At 34.5% G+C, this 18,479-nt stretch overlaps 1 protein-coding gene across 4 annotated transcripts in view; it reads left to right on the top strand.

Moving 5' to 3' along the window:
* Positions 1-15,588, top strand: part of ZNF148 (zinc finger protein 148) — a 125,614-nt gene extending 110,026 nt beyond the window's left edge. For all 4 annotated transcript variants that reach the window (XM_039253047.1, XM_039253045.1, XM_039253044.1 and 1 more), the window contains 2 exons: positions 13,272-13,390; positions 13,713-15,588. In XM_039253047.1, the coding sequence (XP_039108978.1) occupies positions 13,272-13,390; positions 13,713-15,311 (1,718 nt within the window). In that variant the 3' untranslated portion in view covers positions 15,312-15,588. The remainder of the gene's footprint in view (positions 1-13,271; positions 13,391-13,712) is intronic.
* Positions 15,589-18,479: the final 2,891 nt, after the last annotated feature.

The raw sequence follows: 18,479 nt of genomic DNA, 5'->3' as shown, positions 1-18,479 counted from the left end.
AAAATTTGGCAAAAATATTAGGCTTCATTTTTCTCCCTGTTAATACGGAGGATAAGTTTTATTCTATATTTCAAATAATTTTTTATATTCAGTGGATACTATGAGTTATTATTATAACATCTGTTATCTAAATAACAGGTTAAACTGCAGCTATTTCACATGAGTCAATGTTGAGCACCAGAGCGATAGAGCACTAAAAGAATTTAATTTACATCATATGGAAAATAAATTACCTTTGGAAAGTATTTTTAACGTATAACTTGTTTGTTTTTATTTTAAATATATAGAACGTAATTTGTCAGATGTGTGCTTTGCTTGCAGCAATTAAAATACTGTTACTGCATCATTTATTGAATCAATGGCACAATCTCAGTTAGCAAAGATGCTCATTCACAGTGAATAGTCTAAAAGTCCATAATGGAATTCATGAAGACTTGGTACCATTAGAATAAATTATATAAAATTTTAGAAATTCTATTGTAAAAGTGTTGAAATTAGTACTAAGTATTAAGTTTTAAAATAGTAAGACAGTTTGCTTGTCACTGACCATTTTTTGAAAGTAGAAGATGGGGAGAAGAAGCAGCATTTCTTATTTTGAAAAGTCAGAACCTTGGGCTTGCTATAAAATAACACAGTCTCAGGTTGCCCTAATCCATTTAGGAATTTAGGTTATCAGCCCCTACACTAAGTGCTCAGAAGAAAGGATAAACTCTCCTTATAAGATATTAATATCATCCAGAGCCTCTACAAATTTTCATATGTAGATTTTGCATTCAGTCAAAAATTACAGTGCATACCAAATGATAGGATAGAATCATAAAAAGGTAAAAAGCAAAACACAGATAATAAAAACAGTCTTTAGGGTGGCTAATATGATAGAATTATTTGCAAAAGACTTTAAATTCTAAGCTGTGTTTAGAATATGCTTAAAAAATTTTAGAAAGGTTTAGAAAATAGGTAAAAAGATGGAGAATGTTATATATATATATATATGTAAATATATAACATAGGCTTAATGGAAAAATAAAGATAGTGAAAGAGAAGGTTAGTGAAAAATGGTTAGACATCGTTAGAAAATATCACTGAGTGGAAAAAAAGGAAAACAGAAAAAGAGACAGAGGATGTAACCTTTTCTGGCTGGGATATTGAAAGTGCTAGGCATGATAGAAGAAAATTGACAGACTGGGTTACATTAATGTTAAGACTCAGTTCATTAATATTTCGTTAAAACTCAGCTGTTAAGAAAGTGAAAACTAAGCCTGATGATTAATGTACAGAATTCCTACTAGTCTGTTACGGAGAAGACAAGCTGATAGAAGGGTGGGCAGAACTCTTGAGCAGTCACTTAACACACACAAAGGGATCTCCAGATGATTAGTAAACCTATGAAAGGGTATTCAGTTTCATTAGCCATAAGGAAAAACGATTGCAATCTGATACCGCTTGAACACACCCCAGAATGTCTAAAATGGAACATATACACCATACAGAGTACTTAGAGGATGTGGATCACTCAGAACTCTTACATTCTGCTGACGGGTATGTAAATTGGGACATTCACTTTAGTAAACTGTATCTGCCAAGGCTGTGCATATACAAACCCTTTGATTTATTATTTTCCCTCCTAGTTATGTTTATATAGTACACATATATTCACCAAGAGGCAAGTACAAGAATGTTAAAGCAACATTGTTATTAATAGCTCCCAACTGCGAACATCCCAGATTTCCATAAAGGGTTGAGTCATTAAATCCTAGTATCCTCATGTGATAGAATACTAAACACAGGGTTGTGGATAAATCATAAAAGCATGACATTGAGTATAGGAAGCCAGACACAAAAGAATATGTACTGTATGACTCCATTCAGTTGCTCATAAACAAGGCAAAATGAGTTCTGTGTCAGAAATCAGGATAGTGAATACTGATGGAAAAGGGGTAGAAGTGCTTCTGTATGCATAACATTCTGTTTCTTGGGTAGGATACTGCTTACACAGGTGTATTCATTTTGGGAAAATTCAGTAAACTACATTTATGTTTTGTTTACTTTTGTGTAAGTATACTACACCTCAGTACATCTGCTTTTAGAATATGATAAGGATATCTTCTGTGTACTTTTTTGTATACTTTAAAATTTTTCATAACAGTTTATTAAAAGGCAAAACTAATCTCTAGGGTCAGGAGTAGTTATCTTTGAGAGATTAGTGACTAGGTGAGGCTTCATGAGGTGCTTAGAAGATGCTAGTGATGTTCTATTTCTTGATGTGTTAAATGAGTCCATGGACTTAATTCATTGAGCTCTGATTACGATATGTTTACTTTCTCTGTGACTGTTATACTCCAATAAAAAGTTTGCTTAAAATGAAGGAAGGAAGAAAGAAATAATGGGAAGGGTTAGTTAGATAAAATAAAATTGACTACTTGTTGATAATTATTAAAGATGAGTGATGGGTACATGAGTGTTCTTTATATTCTTTTGTGTGTGTTTGAAACTATAATAATAATTAATATAAACTACTATAAATTATAGAAAGCAGATAATCAGTTGCCTGGAGAAGGGGGACTAGAATGAGAAAGAAGGGTGAGAGGAAGGGATTATATAGTTGAATTCATTGTCTTGAATGTGATGATGTTTTCAAAGTATATTCATTTCTGAAAACTTATCAGTCAAATAGAATGAAAAAAAAAACAAGAAAACCTAGGTTCCAACTATTCCACTCTTGCTCTTTTCTTGTCATTTCCAGACACTGACAGGCACTTAGTACTTGGTAATGAATTGATGAGAGCCTGGTGTGCATTGGTTCACAGTTTGGGATTGCTCTGAAATAAACCATGAGGTAGATATGTGCATTTGCTGCCAATGTGACTTTTCTGGAGATGAAAGAATGCCACCAGCATTTGTTCTGGGCCTGATTTATTAGTACTGTGACTTTGGGCAAAGGTTTCCTAGCCTGGCAACTGGGGATAATGTACTTAATTGACAAGAATAGAGTTGATTTAATTGTAAGAGTGCCCAGAAAGTGCTTGGCACATGGTAGGTGCTCAGTAAAATGTTAACATTAAAGACATAAATAAGACAGATGTTCTAGGTTAGAATGCATATTTCACCTGCATTTTTAAGATGGCACTTTAAAAAATAAAGTACTTGAGGCAGACGACTTCATGGTATGTTCCTAGAACTGTAGCACTTGTTTATTATCTTTGTTTAATTGCCATCTGAAATCAGAAAATAGAGCTGCTTGAAATTGTCACTAATTCCTAGTCACATTGTCTGAATTCTTTGCTAAAAGTTCTCATGCTTCTTGCCCATGTTAGGATATCTATACCATACTTCTCAAAGGCATCATATATGAAATAAAAGTGTTAGCCACAGTTAATGTAAAAAGACAAATCATTTTTATTGTGACAATAATAGAGACAGTTGTAAGATTGGGCAAAAAAATCAAAAGACCCTAATTAGGGCTCAGATTAGGAAAAAATATTTTAGTGTTAAAAAAAAAAACTGTGTTTTTGAGAGAATGGTTCTTCATCCTTTGACACCCTAGTTAAGTTTTTTTTTTTTGAAATGAGAGCTGGTGTACATTTGTCCAGTCTTTGATGAAGATAATATCATAAATAAGAAAGAAGATAAACTGATGATGGGTTTCTTTCTTTTTATGGGATGCAGTAGAGGGGGTTCAATAGAGTCTGTGGATTTGGTACCCTTTTTGTGTGCTTAATGTAACCTTCATTGTTTTCTAGAGCACTTGTTTTCAAGAGGTAGCTGGAAAATGGGTGTTTATATTAAGTTCAAAATCAGACTAAAATGCTTACAAGACAAGGTAGTGCTTACTTAGCTCACTGTTGTTTAGAATCTTACATTTTGAGATTCTAATTTGAATTTCCTTTTGGTATTATTTTAATTTTGATCTTGTACTGCCTAGATGTCCTCATTGGGACATAAGTCACTTAGTATTAATATACTTAGATATTATTACACATTGTGTATTGGATGCATATATTGGCCCATAGAAAAATAAGATGTGGAAATTGCCATAAATGTATGATGTTCAGTTTAATTTTAGAATTAGGACAGTGTTTGTTTAAATGTGTTTCACATATGATTCCTAGACCAACTCTCAAATCTTTAAAAAGGTGAATAAGGTCTGCCTGGGATATTGCCCTTACTGAAGCTGAGTGATCATTTTTCAGTGTTGTCTATCTCATTAAGCAGAGGTCTAAAATCTAAGCCCCAAATAGGTCCCCACCTGTCAGTTGCTGTTTCATCTTAAGGAAACTAGACCTCTTAAAAAATTACAGTGTAAATGTATAATTTCATACACATCAGCTCCACAAAAGAAGAAAAGCCTAAAGGAAATGAAAGAACTCTTTCTTCATTTTCTTTTGTGGGAGGAGGTGATGACCCCAACCTATTATTGTAAATGGGCAGATGTTGTCAATGTTTAGTCTAAAGTTTGAAATGGCAGGAGTTGAAGTTTCTCCCTGACCTCCATTCTAGGGAAAGAAAGTCATTCTATTGTACTGGAAAGGTGGACTTTAAAAATTTTGCTACCTGGAAAAATTACTTTTTTCATTACTTAAAACCTTTTGGGTTTTTTTGTTTGTTTTTTTGGTGTGTATTGATTTAACTGATACGTCTTCATGTTACTGTGGTATCTTCACCGTTTTTATTTAATGACCTAATTGATACTTCATTGGTTGTAGTTTAGTCCCAGATTATTTCCTATAGACGATAGTTTCTTGCATAGTACAAACATACCTTATTTTATTGTGCTTTGCAGTTACTGCTTTTTTTTCTGCCCCCAGATTTAAGGTTTGTGGCAACTTTGCATCACACATGTCTATTAGTGCTATAGCATTTGATCACTTTGTGTCTCTGTGTCACATTTTGGTAATTTTTGCAATAATTTGCAAATTTCAAACTTTTTCATTATTTATTATGATCAGAGATTATAGCTTGCTGAAAGCTTAGATTTTTTAAATTAAGAGAATGTGTCTTTTTAAAGACACGATGCTGGGGCGCCTGGGTGGCTTAGTCAGTTACGTGTCCGACTTTCACTTAGGTCATGATCTCGCGGTTCGTGGGTTCGAGCCCCACGTCGGGCTCTATGCTGACTGCCAGCTCAGAGCCTGGAGCCTATTTCAGAGTCTGTGTCTCCCTCTCTCTCTGACCCTCCCCTGTTCATGCTGTCTCTCTCTCTCTCTCCTAGAAATAAATAAAAATATTTAAAAAAATAAATAAAGACACGATGCTATTGCACACTTAATAGACTATAGTAGAGTATAAATATAACTTTTATAAGCATTGGGGAAATTTAAAAATTCATTTGACTCCTGTCATTGCAGTATTTGCTTTATTACAGTAGTCTGGAACTGAATCCCGCAGTATTTCTGAGGTATATCTTTTTATGCATTCCTTTTAGATTGATAAATGATCTTTTAACAACCTGGAAGGACTATATGCCAAAGGTGCATCTTAAGTGTATAACCAAATATATGATTACTAGCCCATGTATTTATTTTAATAATTCTCCTTGTTTCCCTTTCCCAGATTTATTGTCTAAGTTAAGGATGTTTGCTTTTGGGATATTATAGCCCAGCCATTGGGTTTATAACTATAATCAATATGTAAATATAATGATAAGCATTTATTAACCTCTTCATTTCTTTATTAATAACTAACATTTATTGAACTATTAAAGTATACCAGGATTCATTTTTAAATTAGCTCACACAGGTTATCTAATTTAACATTTGATTCTGAAGTATGTTTTATTAATATTTAATATTTGTACTTTACAGATGAGAATATTAAGTCTTAAGAGTTTAAATAACATGCTTAGTTTCTCACAGTTAAGAAATGCTGAGCCCAGCATTAAAACCCAGCTGGTCTGGCTCTAGATCCCATGTTCTTAAGTATTTACAGTGCTTCTCACAGTAGTGCATGATTGTTTTTGGTTAGAGTAGTATTGATCATTCTTGTAAATTTTGTTATACCTACTCTTATGACTTACTAAAGATGGAAAGTTCCTTCTGTTGTGAACAATGTATTACTGGGTAGGCCATGTGAACTTTGTCATAGGCTTAGTACTACCATAAATATTTTTGACCTAGATTTTAACAAGACTTCATTCTTAAAATAATTGCCACTCCATCTGATTAATCAGAACAGTAGATACCATTTCTTGAGTATATAGCACTTTATATTCACTATCATAGAATTGGTTTCGGGGAGAAATTTAAGGAGAAAATGATCCTAGAGGAGAGAAAAAAAACATGATTAGTTATAGGAATTGCAAGGCCACTTTGATTAGAGCTCAGAAAGTAAAGTAGGGAATTGTGAAGAAAGATCAGACATGCAGGGGCCAGTTCATAGAGAACCCAGTTTGGGTTTTTTTTTGTTTTTTTGTTTTTAATTCTAAGAACAGTTGAAGGCCATGGATAAGATTTTAAAGGTGATAAGATATACTTACATTAACAAAATCTGGGAGTGGTATAGAATTGTAAGGAGATAAGAGGGGATCCCAGAGAGCCTACTATTAAAAGTTTATTATATAAATAGTCCAGTCCAGGGCCTGATAGTGTCTTGAACTTGGGTGATGACAGTGGGAAGTGAAAAGAAGTGTGGGGATTTGGCAAGTATTTAATAGGTGGAACCTGTTAATTAGTTGCATTTGGAGAGGGGATAAGGAAACGTTGTGTGGGCCTCTAGGTTGCAAAACTAGATGGATGGGAGTGCCGTTCATACAAATAAGGAATCAAGAGAAGGACTAAACTGTGGGTTGAAGATCACAGGTTGATGTATTTGAGATCCCCCAGTGTCCTAGAGGTGGATATGTTTGTTGAGTATGCAGTTTGGATATATAGGTTTGGAACTCAGATTTTAGTGTAATTAAAGCTGTGGAAGTAGAGGAGTTTCCCTTCTTGCCAAAGAAAAAGAAAGAAAAAGCACAAACCTTAGGAGGAAGCCTTGAAGAACTAAAACATTTCATGGTTGGAGGGAGGAAGGTGAGTCGGGAGCAGGTAGAGATGCTGAAGGATCATGGCTGCTATAGAAGCCAAAGAGAAAGTGAATTTAAAAAAAAAAAAAAAAAAAAAGGATCACTTGAGTTGAATGCTATTGAGAGGTCTACTAAGGTAGCTGAAAAGATTTTGGTTGAATTTGGTAACTTGAAGGTAATGTGCAAGAACCATTTGATGAAGTAAGTGTAAAAGCTGGATTGGAATAGTTTGAAGAGGAAGAAGAGGCATAGTTGAAACTGCTAACAATCAGATTAATATATCAGGCCACATTGAGCTACTTTATGCATAAAGTTTCTGTCCTTAATACTTGTATATAATTTGGCCCAATAATTACTCATATGTTAAAGATTTCTTACCCACAAGTAGCTCAGTGTGTGCAGTGTTAAAGTTACCAGTTAGAAGAGAAAACCCAAGCCTTTTGGGTATTGGAAATTACCATTAGTGGAACACTTTGTTTTTGCCTCCCCATATTACTGCTTTCCTGAATTGAAAATAGTATTTATAAACTTACTGTTATTTTTTAAGTAAGCTTTTTCCTCTTAATCTTGAAATTATTCAAATGCTGTATAGATTGTCTTTTCTAGTAGAGGGGCCTTGGTTCTCAAGGGGAAACACAATAAAGGAATTTTCTAGGTCTTTATTTTATTATTAGGGGAATTATGTTATCAATCATTTTATTTTTTATTTTCATTCAAAAGACATAACAAAGTACTAAAGTCAAGAGTAAGATACAGAGCACATTATCACCATTACTTTTTTTTCCTCCTCCCTGCCAGCCCCCCTGTTACCCTTTTCACCAGTACTTTGTAATATAATATTTGAGAATAGTAGCCAGCAAATTCAGTAAAATAGAAAACCATACACTTTGTATGTACACACCCACAGTAGAAGGTATAACAGAAAAAAACACTTTTTTACAGTATCAACAATAAGAAATGTGGGAAATTGCATATGAAGAAATCATTAACAAACTGTTGAGGACATAAAACTTGATTAAATGGGAGGACATATCCCCCTTCTCCAGTTTGTTTTTTACTATTCTGGGAGGAGTTATTCATTCATTCATTCATTCATTCATTCAGTGGTGAGAGAGGTCAGCATCATAAATGATACCAGTTTTTTAAATAAGTTAACATAAATATTTCAGGCAGTTCTCCCTTTCCCTTCCCCTACTCCAGGTACTAGACAAGATAATTCCAAAGTAATATGGAAAGTGAATAAACCAGAAGAACAGTGAGGGAGATTAGCCCTACCAGATGATAACGTCATAAAATATTTTCTTTCTGGCTTATGAATAGTCAGACCAATGGAACAGAAGGTTTAGAAATAGACCCATGGAACTTACTAGTATATGATTTTGATTAAAGAAGTGATTGCAAAAAATGGAACTTTTCAGTAAATGGTATTGGGAAAACAGGACCTCAGGATAAATCCCAAGTGTATCAGATTTAATGTAAAAGATGAAACTACAAATATGTCCTGAAAATATGGGCAGATTCTCTACATCCATGCTAACATTTGTGATGGTCTTTTTTATTTTAACTCTCTTATTGAGTGTGAAGTATCTCATTGTGGTCTTGATTTGCATTACCCTAAATGAACAGTGATGTTGAGCATCTTTTCAAGTACTTTTTGATTGTTTGCATATCTTTGGAGAGCTGTCTATTCAGATCCATTGCCTATTCTTAGATTGTCTTTTTAACTGCTGAGTTGTAAGTGTTCATTTCATATACTGGATGCACATCCGTTATACATAATTTGCAAATATTTTACCCCATTCTAGAGGTTATCTTTCACTAAAAAAAAAAAAAAATCACATGAAGTTTAGCATTTTATTCATTTTCAAGCGTACAATTTGGTGGCATGAAGTACATTTACAATATTAGGTGATCAAACGTACACCTCTAACCATTAATCAGTAATACGGTTAAAACTCTCCTTTCCTCCCTCTCCCGGGCCCTGGTAATTTCTGTTCTACTTTTGTCTTTGTGAATTTGCCTATTCTAGGTACCTCATCTAAGTGGAATCATGTAATACTTGTCCTTTTTGTACCTGGCTTCTTTAATTTAGCATAATTTCTTTAAGGTTCATCCATGTTGTAGCATGCATCAGAATTTCATTTATTTTTATGGCTGAATAATATATCATGGAGTGTATATATATCACATATTGTTAATGCTGACGGACACGTGGGTTGTTTCTATCTTTTGGCTGTTCTTAATACTGTGTCTATGATCATTGGGATACAAGTATCTGAGTGAATCACTATTTTCTATTCCTTTGGGTATGTATATAGGATTAGGATTGTTAGGTCATATGGTAATTCTGTGTGTAACATTTTGAGGGGTTGCTAGAGTGCTTCCCACAGCAGCTATATCTTTTTTTCTTTTTACTTTCTTGATAGTGTTTTTTGAAGAAGTAAATGTTTTTTTATGAAGTACATTGTATATTTTGTTTGGTTGATTGGACTTTTGGTGTCAGGTCTAAGAAATGATTACCTAATTCAAGGTCACAATATTTCTATGCTTTCTTCTCAGTGTTTTATAGTTTTAGTTCTCACATTTAGGCCTATGATCTATTTTGAGTTAAGTTTTATATATGATGCAAGGTAGGGGTCCAACTCTGTTCTTTTGCGTGTGAGTATCAAATTGGCCCAGCATCTTTGTTGGGGGAAAAAAAAACATTTTTCCCCCATTGAAGTATGTTGGCACCTGTGTTGAAACTCAGTTGACCATAAATGTAAAGATCTATTTCTGGACTCTCAATTCTATTCCTTGATATATAGCTCTCTTTATGCCATTACCACATTATCTTACTGCTGTAGCTTTGTAGTAGATTTTGAAATTAGGAAGTGTGAGTCTTTCTACTTAGTTTTTCTTTTTTAAAATTGTTTTGGGGGCACCTGCGTAGCTCAGGAGGTTGAATGTCCGACTTCAGCTCAGGTCATGATCTCACAGCTCGTGAGTTCGAGCCCTGTGTCAGACTCTGTACTTATAGTTCAGAGCCTGGAGCCTGCTTTGGATTCTGAGTCTCTCTTTCTCTGCCCCCTCCTGCTCATGCTGTCTCTCTCTCTCTCAAAAATAAATACATGTTAAAAAATTAAAAAAAAAAAAAAAGATTGGGGTGCCTGGGTGGCTCAGTCGGTTGAGCGTCCTACTTCGGCTCAGGTCATGATCTCACAGTTCGTGGATTCAAGCCCCGCGTCAGGCTCTGTGCTGACTGCCAGCTCAGAGCCTAGAGCCTGTTTCAGATTCTGTATCTCCCTCTCTCTCTCTCACCTTCCCAGCTCATGCTGTCTCTCTCTCTCTCAGAAATAAATAAAACGTTAAAAAAATCTAAAAAAAAAAAGACTGTTTTGGCTATTCTGGATCCCTTGCATTTCCAAATGAATGTTAGGATGAGGTTGTCAGTTTCTGCTTTGAATTTGTAGATCTGCTTGGAGAGTATTAACCATCTTAAACAGTATTAAGTCTGCCAGTCCATGAATATCATGCAGCATTAATTGAATTCTTATTAATCCACTAATTTTCTCCTTTATCCTTTCTCACTTTTGAGAACTGACTTTCACTTCTGACCTTAATATACTTTATCATCTACATTCTCTGTCAAAATATGCAACTGTTCTTTTTTTTTTTCCCCTAAAATATAATCTGTACTCTCATTCCCTTTTCATTGTAGGTTCCTCTGAGATCTTGTTCTTTTGATTATTGACAATATTTCATTTTAATCTTAGTTCAGTATTATACTTTTCTCCTTCATTGGCTTCTTCCCTTCTGCCTTCAAATGAATTAATTTCAGGCTCTAACACTATTTGCTCTTTAATAGATTGCCTCCTAATTACTACTTCTCATCTCCTTTTCCTCATTTCTTTCATTTCCTAACTTTTCTTAAGAAGTCATCTTCTCTCCTAGCTTCTATTTTTAATTTTTTGTGAAATAAGTGAATTGGTCTTGATTAGTTGTATTAAGGTCTTAATCTAGCCTCTGAACTATTGAAGTCCTTACTCAAAACCCCATTATACAGAAGTGTAAGTATTCTGTTCTGAAATCTGGGTGGCACTCTTAGAGCTATTTGCCACACTAGCATCAGCCTTTTGTGGAATTCCCCAAGAGCACAGTTTGAAAGCTACCACAAGATCATTTCAAGTAATTTACTTGTCACCAAATTAAATTATATTTATTCTTAGGCACCATTTCTCCTAGACATTTTGTAGTAACTAAATCCTCAGTTTCTGTGTTGTTTCCCACTACATTTTCTTTCTTTGTCTGTAATCACATACACAGTCTCTTTAAGTGCTATAAACTTTTTCTTTTTTTTTTTTTAGTGTTTTATTTATTTCTGAGAGAGAGAGAGAGACAGTGTGAGTGGGGAGGGTCAGAGAGAGAAGGAGATACAGAATCTGAAACAGGCTCCAGGCTCTGAGCTGGCTGTCAGCACACAGCCTGATGCAGGGCTCAAACCCACAAACCGTGAGATCATGACCCGAGCCGAAGTCGGATACTTAACTGACTGAGCCAGCCAGGCGCCCCTATTCACTTTAAATTTTAATACTGGCAAGAAGGTTTTCCAAATCATACCAGCTCAGTAACATTGTTCCCACTAGTAATCCGTGGTAATAATAATTTATGCCATGCATTTGACACTTAAATGCACAAAATATTTTGAGCTATGTAAAGATAATACAGGCTCAGATTCTCACCTTAAATGTGCTCTTATAGTATAGAGATGTACAGAATAATTATTGAGATGAATTAATGAGTGCCGTAGGAGAGCCACAGATGAAATTCTGTGGAAATTTAAAGAAGATCAAGATAATTTCCCCCTGAAAGAATAGGGCAGATGATCTCAGAAGATTTGGGTTGGGACTTGAGACTGTAGCACCTGAACACTCAGAGGTAGGCATTCTTGACTGAAGGAGCAGTGTGAATTGTAGCAGAGGTAGAAAAGCACAAGATGATAGGTATTTTGATTTGGCTGGAGAAAAAGGTTTGAGAAGAAAGGTAGTGAGATAAAACATAAAAGTAAATTGGAGCTGGACATAGTTTTATTAGTTAATTGTCTATGTGCATTTGGTTTCCCAAGCTCTTTGAAGACAAGTAATGAATCTTACACTTCTAATCACCTGCAGCAGGGTTATGGGTTAGAGAGCAAGTATTCCATAAGATTTTGTTGAATGTATAAAAGATAGAAACAATTGCTTCCCAAAAGGTATTATTCAAGGTAACTAATTATTGTCACACCCTTCTGTTTACTGTGGTTTTATCAGTAAAAACTATTTTGGATCTCATTAGTAATGGTTCCTTACAGCCAAGAAGTCCTTATGAGACTTTAAAACATAAAATGGAGAGGATGGGAGCAAGGTTTATGTGTCTGATGAGCAGAACTTGGTTTGATTCATTCCCCCCAAAAAGGACCTGAGAAATGCTGGTTTGAGTTGAGAAAAATGATCAGTTATTAACAAATCTTCTGAAATTTAGTCTCTAATTTAAGTTCTTTTTATGTTTTAATAAATTAGATTTTTAAGAATATTTCCTAGGATTCAGATTTCATTTAACCACAAATATTTGTTGAAAAGAAATGAAGAATTGAAAAGGTGTATCCAAGAATTGTGTTGGACTATGTATGGGTAACATTTTCTTTTATCAAAAAAAATTTTAAAACAGCATTTTGTATGATTGAATAGAAAAGATTAAAAGCTTCAACTACTCTCCTAAAAACCATGTTCATCTTGCTATAAGTTCCTGGTACTGTTGGTCTCCACAGAGAGAGTGTGTTGTATGTACACACATCATAGAAAGGCAGAGATATTGAGTATGCCTGCTTTCAGTCTTTTCTTTCCAATGGCACATGCAAATCTTTTATTTTTATAAAGCAAAATATATATATTTTTTAATGTTTGTTTATTTTGAGAGAGAGGGAGAGCATGCACAAGCGCACATGCTGGGGAGGGTCAGAGAGGGAGAGAGGATCACAAGCAGGCTCCATACTGTCAGTGGAGAGCCTGACTCAGGGCTCCATCTCACAGACTGAGATCATGACCTGAGCTGAAATCAAGACTGACTGAGCCACCCAGGCACCCCAAAGCAAAATATGCTTTACATATTAAATTGGAAGATGTATTTAATTGAGGGGTAGAGTTTTTGTCATTTCAAGGGAACAAAGAGCCATTTGCTTAGAGATTCTTGTGGTAAAGTAATACATTATTTTATAACACTTGTTTTGTTCTAAACTCTCTATATCATGTGCTAGGTGAAAAACCATTTCGCTGTGATGAATGTGGTATGAGATTCATACAAAAATATCACATGGAAAGGCATAAGAGAACTCATAGTGGAGAAAAACCTTACCAGTGTGAATACTGTTTACAGGTAAGGGGTTGTTTGAAATGTTTGTTTCTTAACCACTTTGCTGAAGTATGATCGACACTGAAATTCTTCTAAATTAAATTATAAATTATAAAATCATCGTGGTTAATTAGAATACATTACCATTAGAACTGTTTGAAGAACCTCCCAACTGCTGTTGATTAGATTTATAATAGGCAAATGGCTCAGCAAATTCATTTGGAATTGCTTATATTACTATGCTTATATCTATTTTTATATTAATTACTTTTTTCTTTTCTTTTCTTGCTTGACGAAAAACACAAACTAAAACAAAAAACTCACTCCTGAAATCTGAATTTGACAGTATTTTTCCAGAACAGATCGTGTATTGAAACATAAACGTATGTGCCATGAAAATCATGACAAAAAGCTAAACAGATGTGCCATCAAAGGTGGCCTTCTGACATCTGAGGAAGATTCTGGCTTTTCTACATCACCAAAAGATAACTCACTGCCAAAAAAGAAAAGGCAGAAGACTGAGAAAAAATCATCTGGGATGGACAAAGAGAGTGCTTTGGATAAATCTGACCTGAAGAAAGACAAAAATGATTACTTGCCCCTTTATTCGTCAAGTACTAAAGTAAAAGATGAGTATATGGTAGCAGAGTATGCTGTTGAAATGCCACATTCGTCAGTTGGGGGATCGCATTTAGAAGATGCATCAGGAGAAATACATCCACCTAAGTTGGTTCTCAAAAAAATAAATAGTAAGAGAAGTCTGAAACAGCCACTGGAGCAAAATCAAACAATTTCGCCCTTATCCACATATGAAGAGAGCAAAGTTTCAAAGTATGCTTTTGAACTTGTGGATAAACAAGCTTTACTAGACTCCGAAGGCAATGCTGACATTGATCAGGTTGATAATTTGCAGGAAGGGCCCAGTAAACCTGTGCACAGTAGTACTAATTATGATGATGCCATGCAGTTTTTGAAGAAGAAGCGATATCTTCAAGCAGCGAGTAACAATAGTAGAGAGTACGCGCTGAATGTGGGTACCATAGCTTCTCAGCCTTCTGTAACACAAGCAGCTGTGGCAAGTGTCATTGATGAAAGTACTACGGCATCCATATTAGATTCACAGGCACTGAATGTGGAGATTAAGAGTAACCATGACAAAAATGTTATTCCAGATGAGGTACTGCAGACTCTCTTGGATCATTACTCGCATAAAGCTAATGGACAGCATGAGATATCATTCAGTGTTGCAGACACTGAGGTGACTTCTAGCATATCAATAAATTCTTCAGAAGTACCCGAGGTTACCCAGGCAGAAAATGTTGGATCAAGCTCCCAAGCATCCTCATCAGATAAAGCCAACATGTTGCAGGAATACTCAAAGTTTCTGCAGCAGGCTTTGGACAGAACTAGCCAAAATGATGCCTATTTGAATAGCCCGAGCCTTAACTTTGTGACTGATAACCAGACCCTTCCAAATCAGCCAGCATTCTCTTCCATAGACAAGCAAGTCTATGCAACCATGCCCATCAATAGCTTTCGATCAGGAATGAATTCTCCACTAAGAACAACTCCAGATAAGTCCCACTTTGGACTAATAGTTGGTGATTCACAGCACTCATTTCCCTTTTCAGGTGATGAGACAAACCATGCTTCTGCCACATCAACCCAGGACTTTTTGGATCAAGTGACTTCTCAGAAAAAAGCTGAGGCTCAGCCTGTCCACCAAGCTTACCAAATGAGCTCCTTTGAACAGCCCTTCCGCGCTCCATATCATGGATCAAGAGCTGGAATAGCTACTCAGTTTAGCACTGCCAATGGACAGGTGAACCTTCGGGGACCAGGGACAAGTGCTGAGTTTCCAGAATTTCCCTTGGTGAATGTAAATGATAATAGAGCTGGGATGACATCTTCACCTGATGCTACAACTGGCCAAACCTTTGGCTAAAAAAAAGTGTAAATAATACTGGCACTTTAGAACAGATTAATCAAGAGTGGGGTTACTCTGTGTAAATGGAGTGCTGTACAGATTTAAGAGCAATGCGTTATAACAAGTTAAGCTGATATGAATAGCAAGATAATCCAATAACTGCATTTTGTTTGGTTAGTCAGCATTCTTTGAACTGCCTTACATGTTGTCACCTTTATAGAAGCAATGCATTACTTGTTTTAAGAACAGAAACTTGCTATTCCACCTACACCGAGTTTAAAAGGAAAAAAAAAAAGACTTTCGCACAATTGTTTCCTAATTGATAACATTGTACATTCTTAGGAGATTAGTAATTGTGTGAAATTTACTCATACTGTTTCTAAGTTTTTCAGCATAGTCATTGCACTTCAGCAGGGAATCTGAGTATACTTTACAAACAGAGTGAACTTAAAAGTTTAAATGTCAAGAGATTATGGCTTAAATAAATTAATGTGTCCTATAGGAGGAAAAAAAAGAAACCAAGAAACCACCGTTTAAAAAGAATGATATGCCATATACCCTTGATTTTCATTTTGCATTATATTGACATGGGTTTTTTTTTTTTTTGAGGAAAAATAATAAAAATCTGATAGTCTAAGACTCCACTATTTAAAAGCCTAATTACTTTTAAAATATGCATACTTTCAAAACTTTTACCAAAATACGTAACTGTTGAAGCATTCACTTCTCTGTGGAAGTATGCATATTGGTGTCAGTTTCTTTGTACAGTTGTACTTAGATATTTTTTATGATTTTTCATGTGCAGGTATCAAGGTTTTGAAGTTTTAGTAAAAAGATATTCTGTAGATTACATTCCCAAGAACATAATGCTTACACAAAATGTATATTCCACGTTTTAAAGCTTAATTGTATTTTACTTTTACATATACACTTCAGTTAACATAGAGCACTTAGAATCTATTTGGTATTTTTGATTTCTCAAAGTAAAAAAATTAGATTTTTAGGTTTGATATGGTTGTGTCATAATCATCTCATAATTGACAATTTTAATTTTTGGCAATAAAAGGAAATTGGGTATCTTTGGAACTGTAAAACCTAGTTTAATCCTTCTCTTTCTAGAATCTTGATAGATTGGATAATTAAACAGTATCCAGAGAAACTAAAGAAATGGGCATTTTAATTGCTTATTTTATCTTGAATTACTTTTTAATGAACACTGCTCATTACAATTTTACAAACCAAAAGTGTTTACTAATTCTAGTAACTACAATTTCTTTTTCAGCTAGATGAGTGATCGGAAACTTTTTGTTGCATTTCAAAATCTAAATAAACTACAGACTTTATCCTTATACCACGAATGTTTTTTTTTTTTTTAATATATATACTTTGTCTTAAAATAATACAGCATGGTACAATAAATAGTGCTTTTATATATACACATCTGTATACTTTTCTAAAGAATGATGGTTTGAGTTACACATTGGACAGTTTTAATTTTTGGAAAATAACATTACTTCTATTGATTTTATTATCCTCTTTAATTTGTTCCAGCTTTTTTGCTTATTTTAATTTTCACCATCTTTGTCACAATGCACATACTGATGTAGCACTAGTGATACTCTAATATCCTTGGAAGGTGAAACTTTATTGTTCCTAATTTCCACTTTTATATTGGCCCTGTAGATCTGCAGTCTTTGTTTCAGTATAGAATGTTCTACATTTAAATTATTGTTTCTTTTATTTAATGTGATCCCAAGACTGTTCTCATAAAGAAAGGGAACAAAGAAAATATCAACCCTTAACATCTTTTACATTTATTTTGAATATTTTGGTGTTTTATGATAATATAAATTATGTTTAATGTGGTTTCCTCTGTACTTTGGTTATTAAGCTTTGCTTGAAATATTAATTTCCGTATTTGACAGCTTTCTTTGCTGTCAAACTTTTCAAGAATTTTAGACTTCTTTGAAGTAGATGTTTAAGTTCTGCCATTACTGACTTTGAAGAATAGTGTGTTATGTTACAAATCATGCAATTGCAAGAAGGCTTTATTCAGGTGAGATGTTAAAAATGGAACTGTGCTCACATTGTATAGGCATTTGTATTTTTCTTATACTACTATTTGATAAAGGTATTTATTCCAGAGTTGATTTCTTTTTTTTTTTCCTTTTTTCTTTTTGTCTTTTTTTGAGCCTGATCAAAAATTTCGTTCTGTTAAAAACTTTTTTAGTCCTGGGATAGTATACAGTTTTTGTTTGCTTTAACATCACCAGCACAGTTTTTAGAGTGTGACTCTACTGCTGAGCAGTTAGGGTAAGCCAAGGAAGGCAGGCCTTTGAAAATGGTAGTTATGCAAGCAAAATTTCAGGTGTTGCATTCCTGTCTTCAACACATTTCTTTAAGTATACATAATGGCAGACTTTTCTACCACATTATAAGCGATTTTGAGATAAGTAATACTTTGGCATAAGTTATATACCATTTAAGTATAGTAGTTGTGGCTCTCTTACTGTGAAATTCTAAATGCCTACCAGAATTACCTTGTATTATCATCATAGGATAAACATCTCAACAGTTTAGGTTTCCCCACTTTGCTTTAGAAAGTTACTTAATTTCTATCTGGGCATTAATAGTAAAAAGTAAGTAGCCTTTTTGTGCTGCTGTCGATCAGAATACTGAGGATATGAGATAATCCTTTTGCAATTTGTGTTTTTCATTTCTCTCAGTTAGCAAAGTGTTCCATTAAAACATACTCTTATACCATTAAACTTTTGGTCAGTGTGAGTGAGGTATGCTTTTTCACTTAGGACGTACTCATGTTTGAAGATTGGAAGCAGATCAGGTTAGATGAGGTAATATCTGTTGACCATCTAAAAGCTCTTTTTCTTTTTTTTTTTAACTTAATTGTACACATATTCATTTGGTTCAGAATATTTGAGTGGCTTTTAAATCTTTTGGATCTACTTGCAGATTTTCTATTTGGTACCATAGAAACCCATCCTTTTAGCTCTGGCTGAGGACTGTCAGTGGTTGGGTAATTTTCCCTTTCTGAGAGGCAAAAGAGGTCTTATGCTCAGGGTAGGCTTTCATTTCCACAGGGGAGAGAAACTTGCAAAGTGCCAGCTAGGTAAGATCTTTTGCCACTTCTTTCATTTTATCAATTTGGGTTTTTAAAGGGCTGTTAAA

The sequence above is a fragment of the Hyaena hyaena genome, unplaced genomic scaffold (genome assembly GCF_003009895.1).
Source record: "Hyaena hyaena isolate Hyena2069 unplaced genomic scaffold, ASM300989v1 scaffold_434, whole genome shotgun sequence".
Classification (NCBI taxonomy): domain Eukaryota; kingdom Metazoa; phylum Chordata; class Mammalia; order Carnivora; family Hyaenidae; genus Hyaena; species Hyaena hyaena.
The sequence above is the reverse complement of the archived record's forward strand: the minus strand, read 5'-3'. Positions and strand labels throughout refer to the sequence as shown.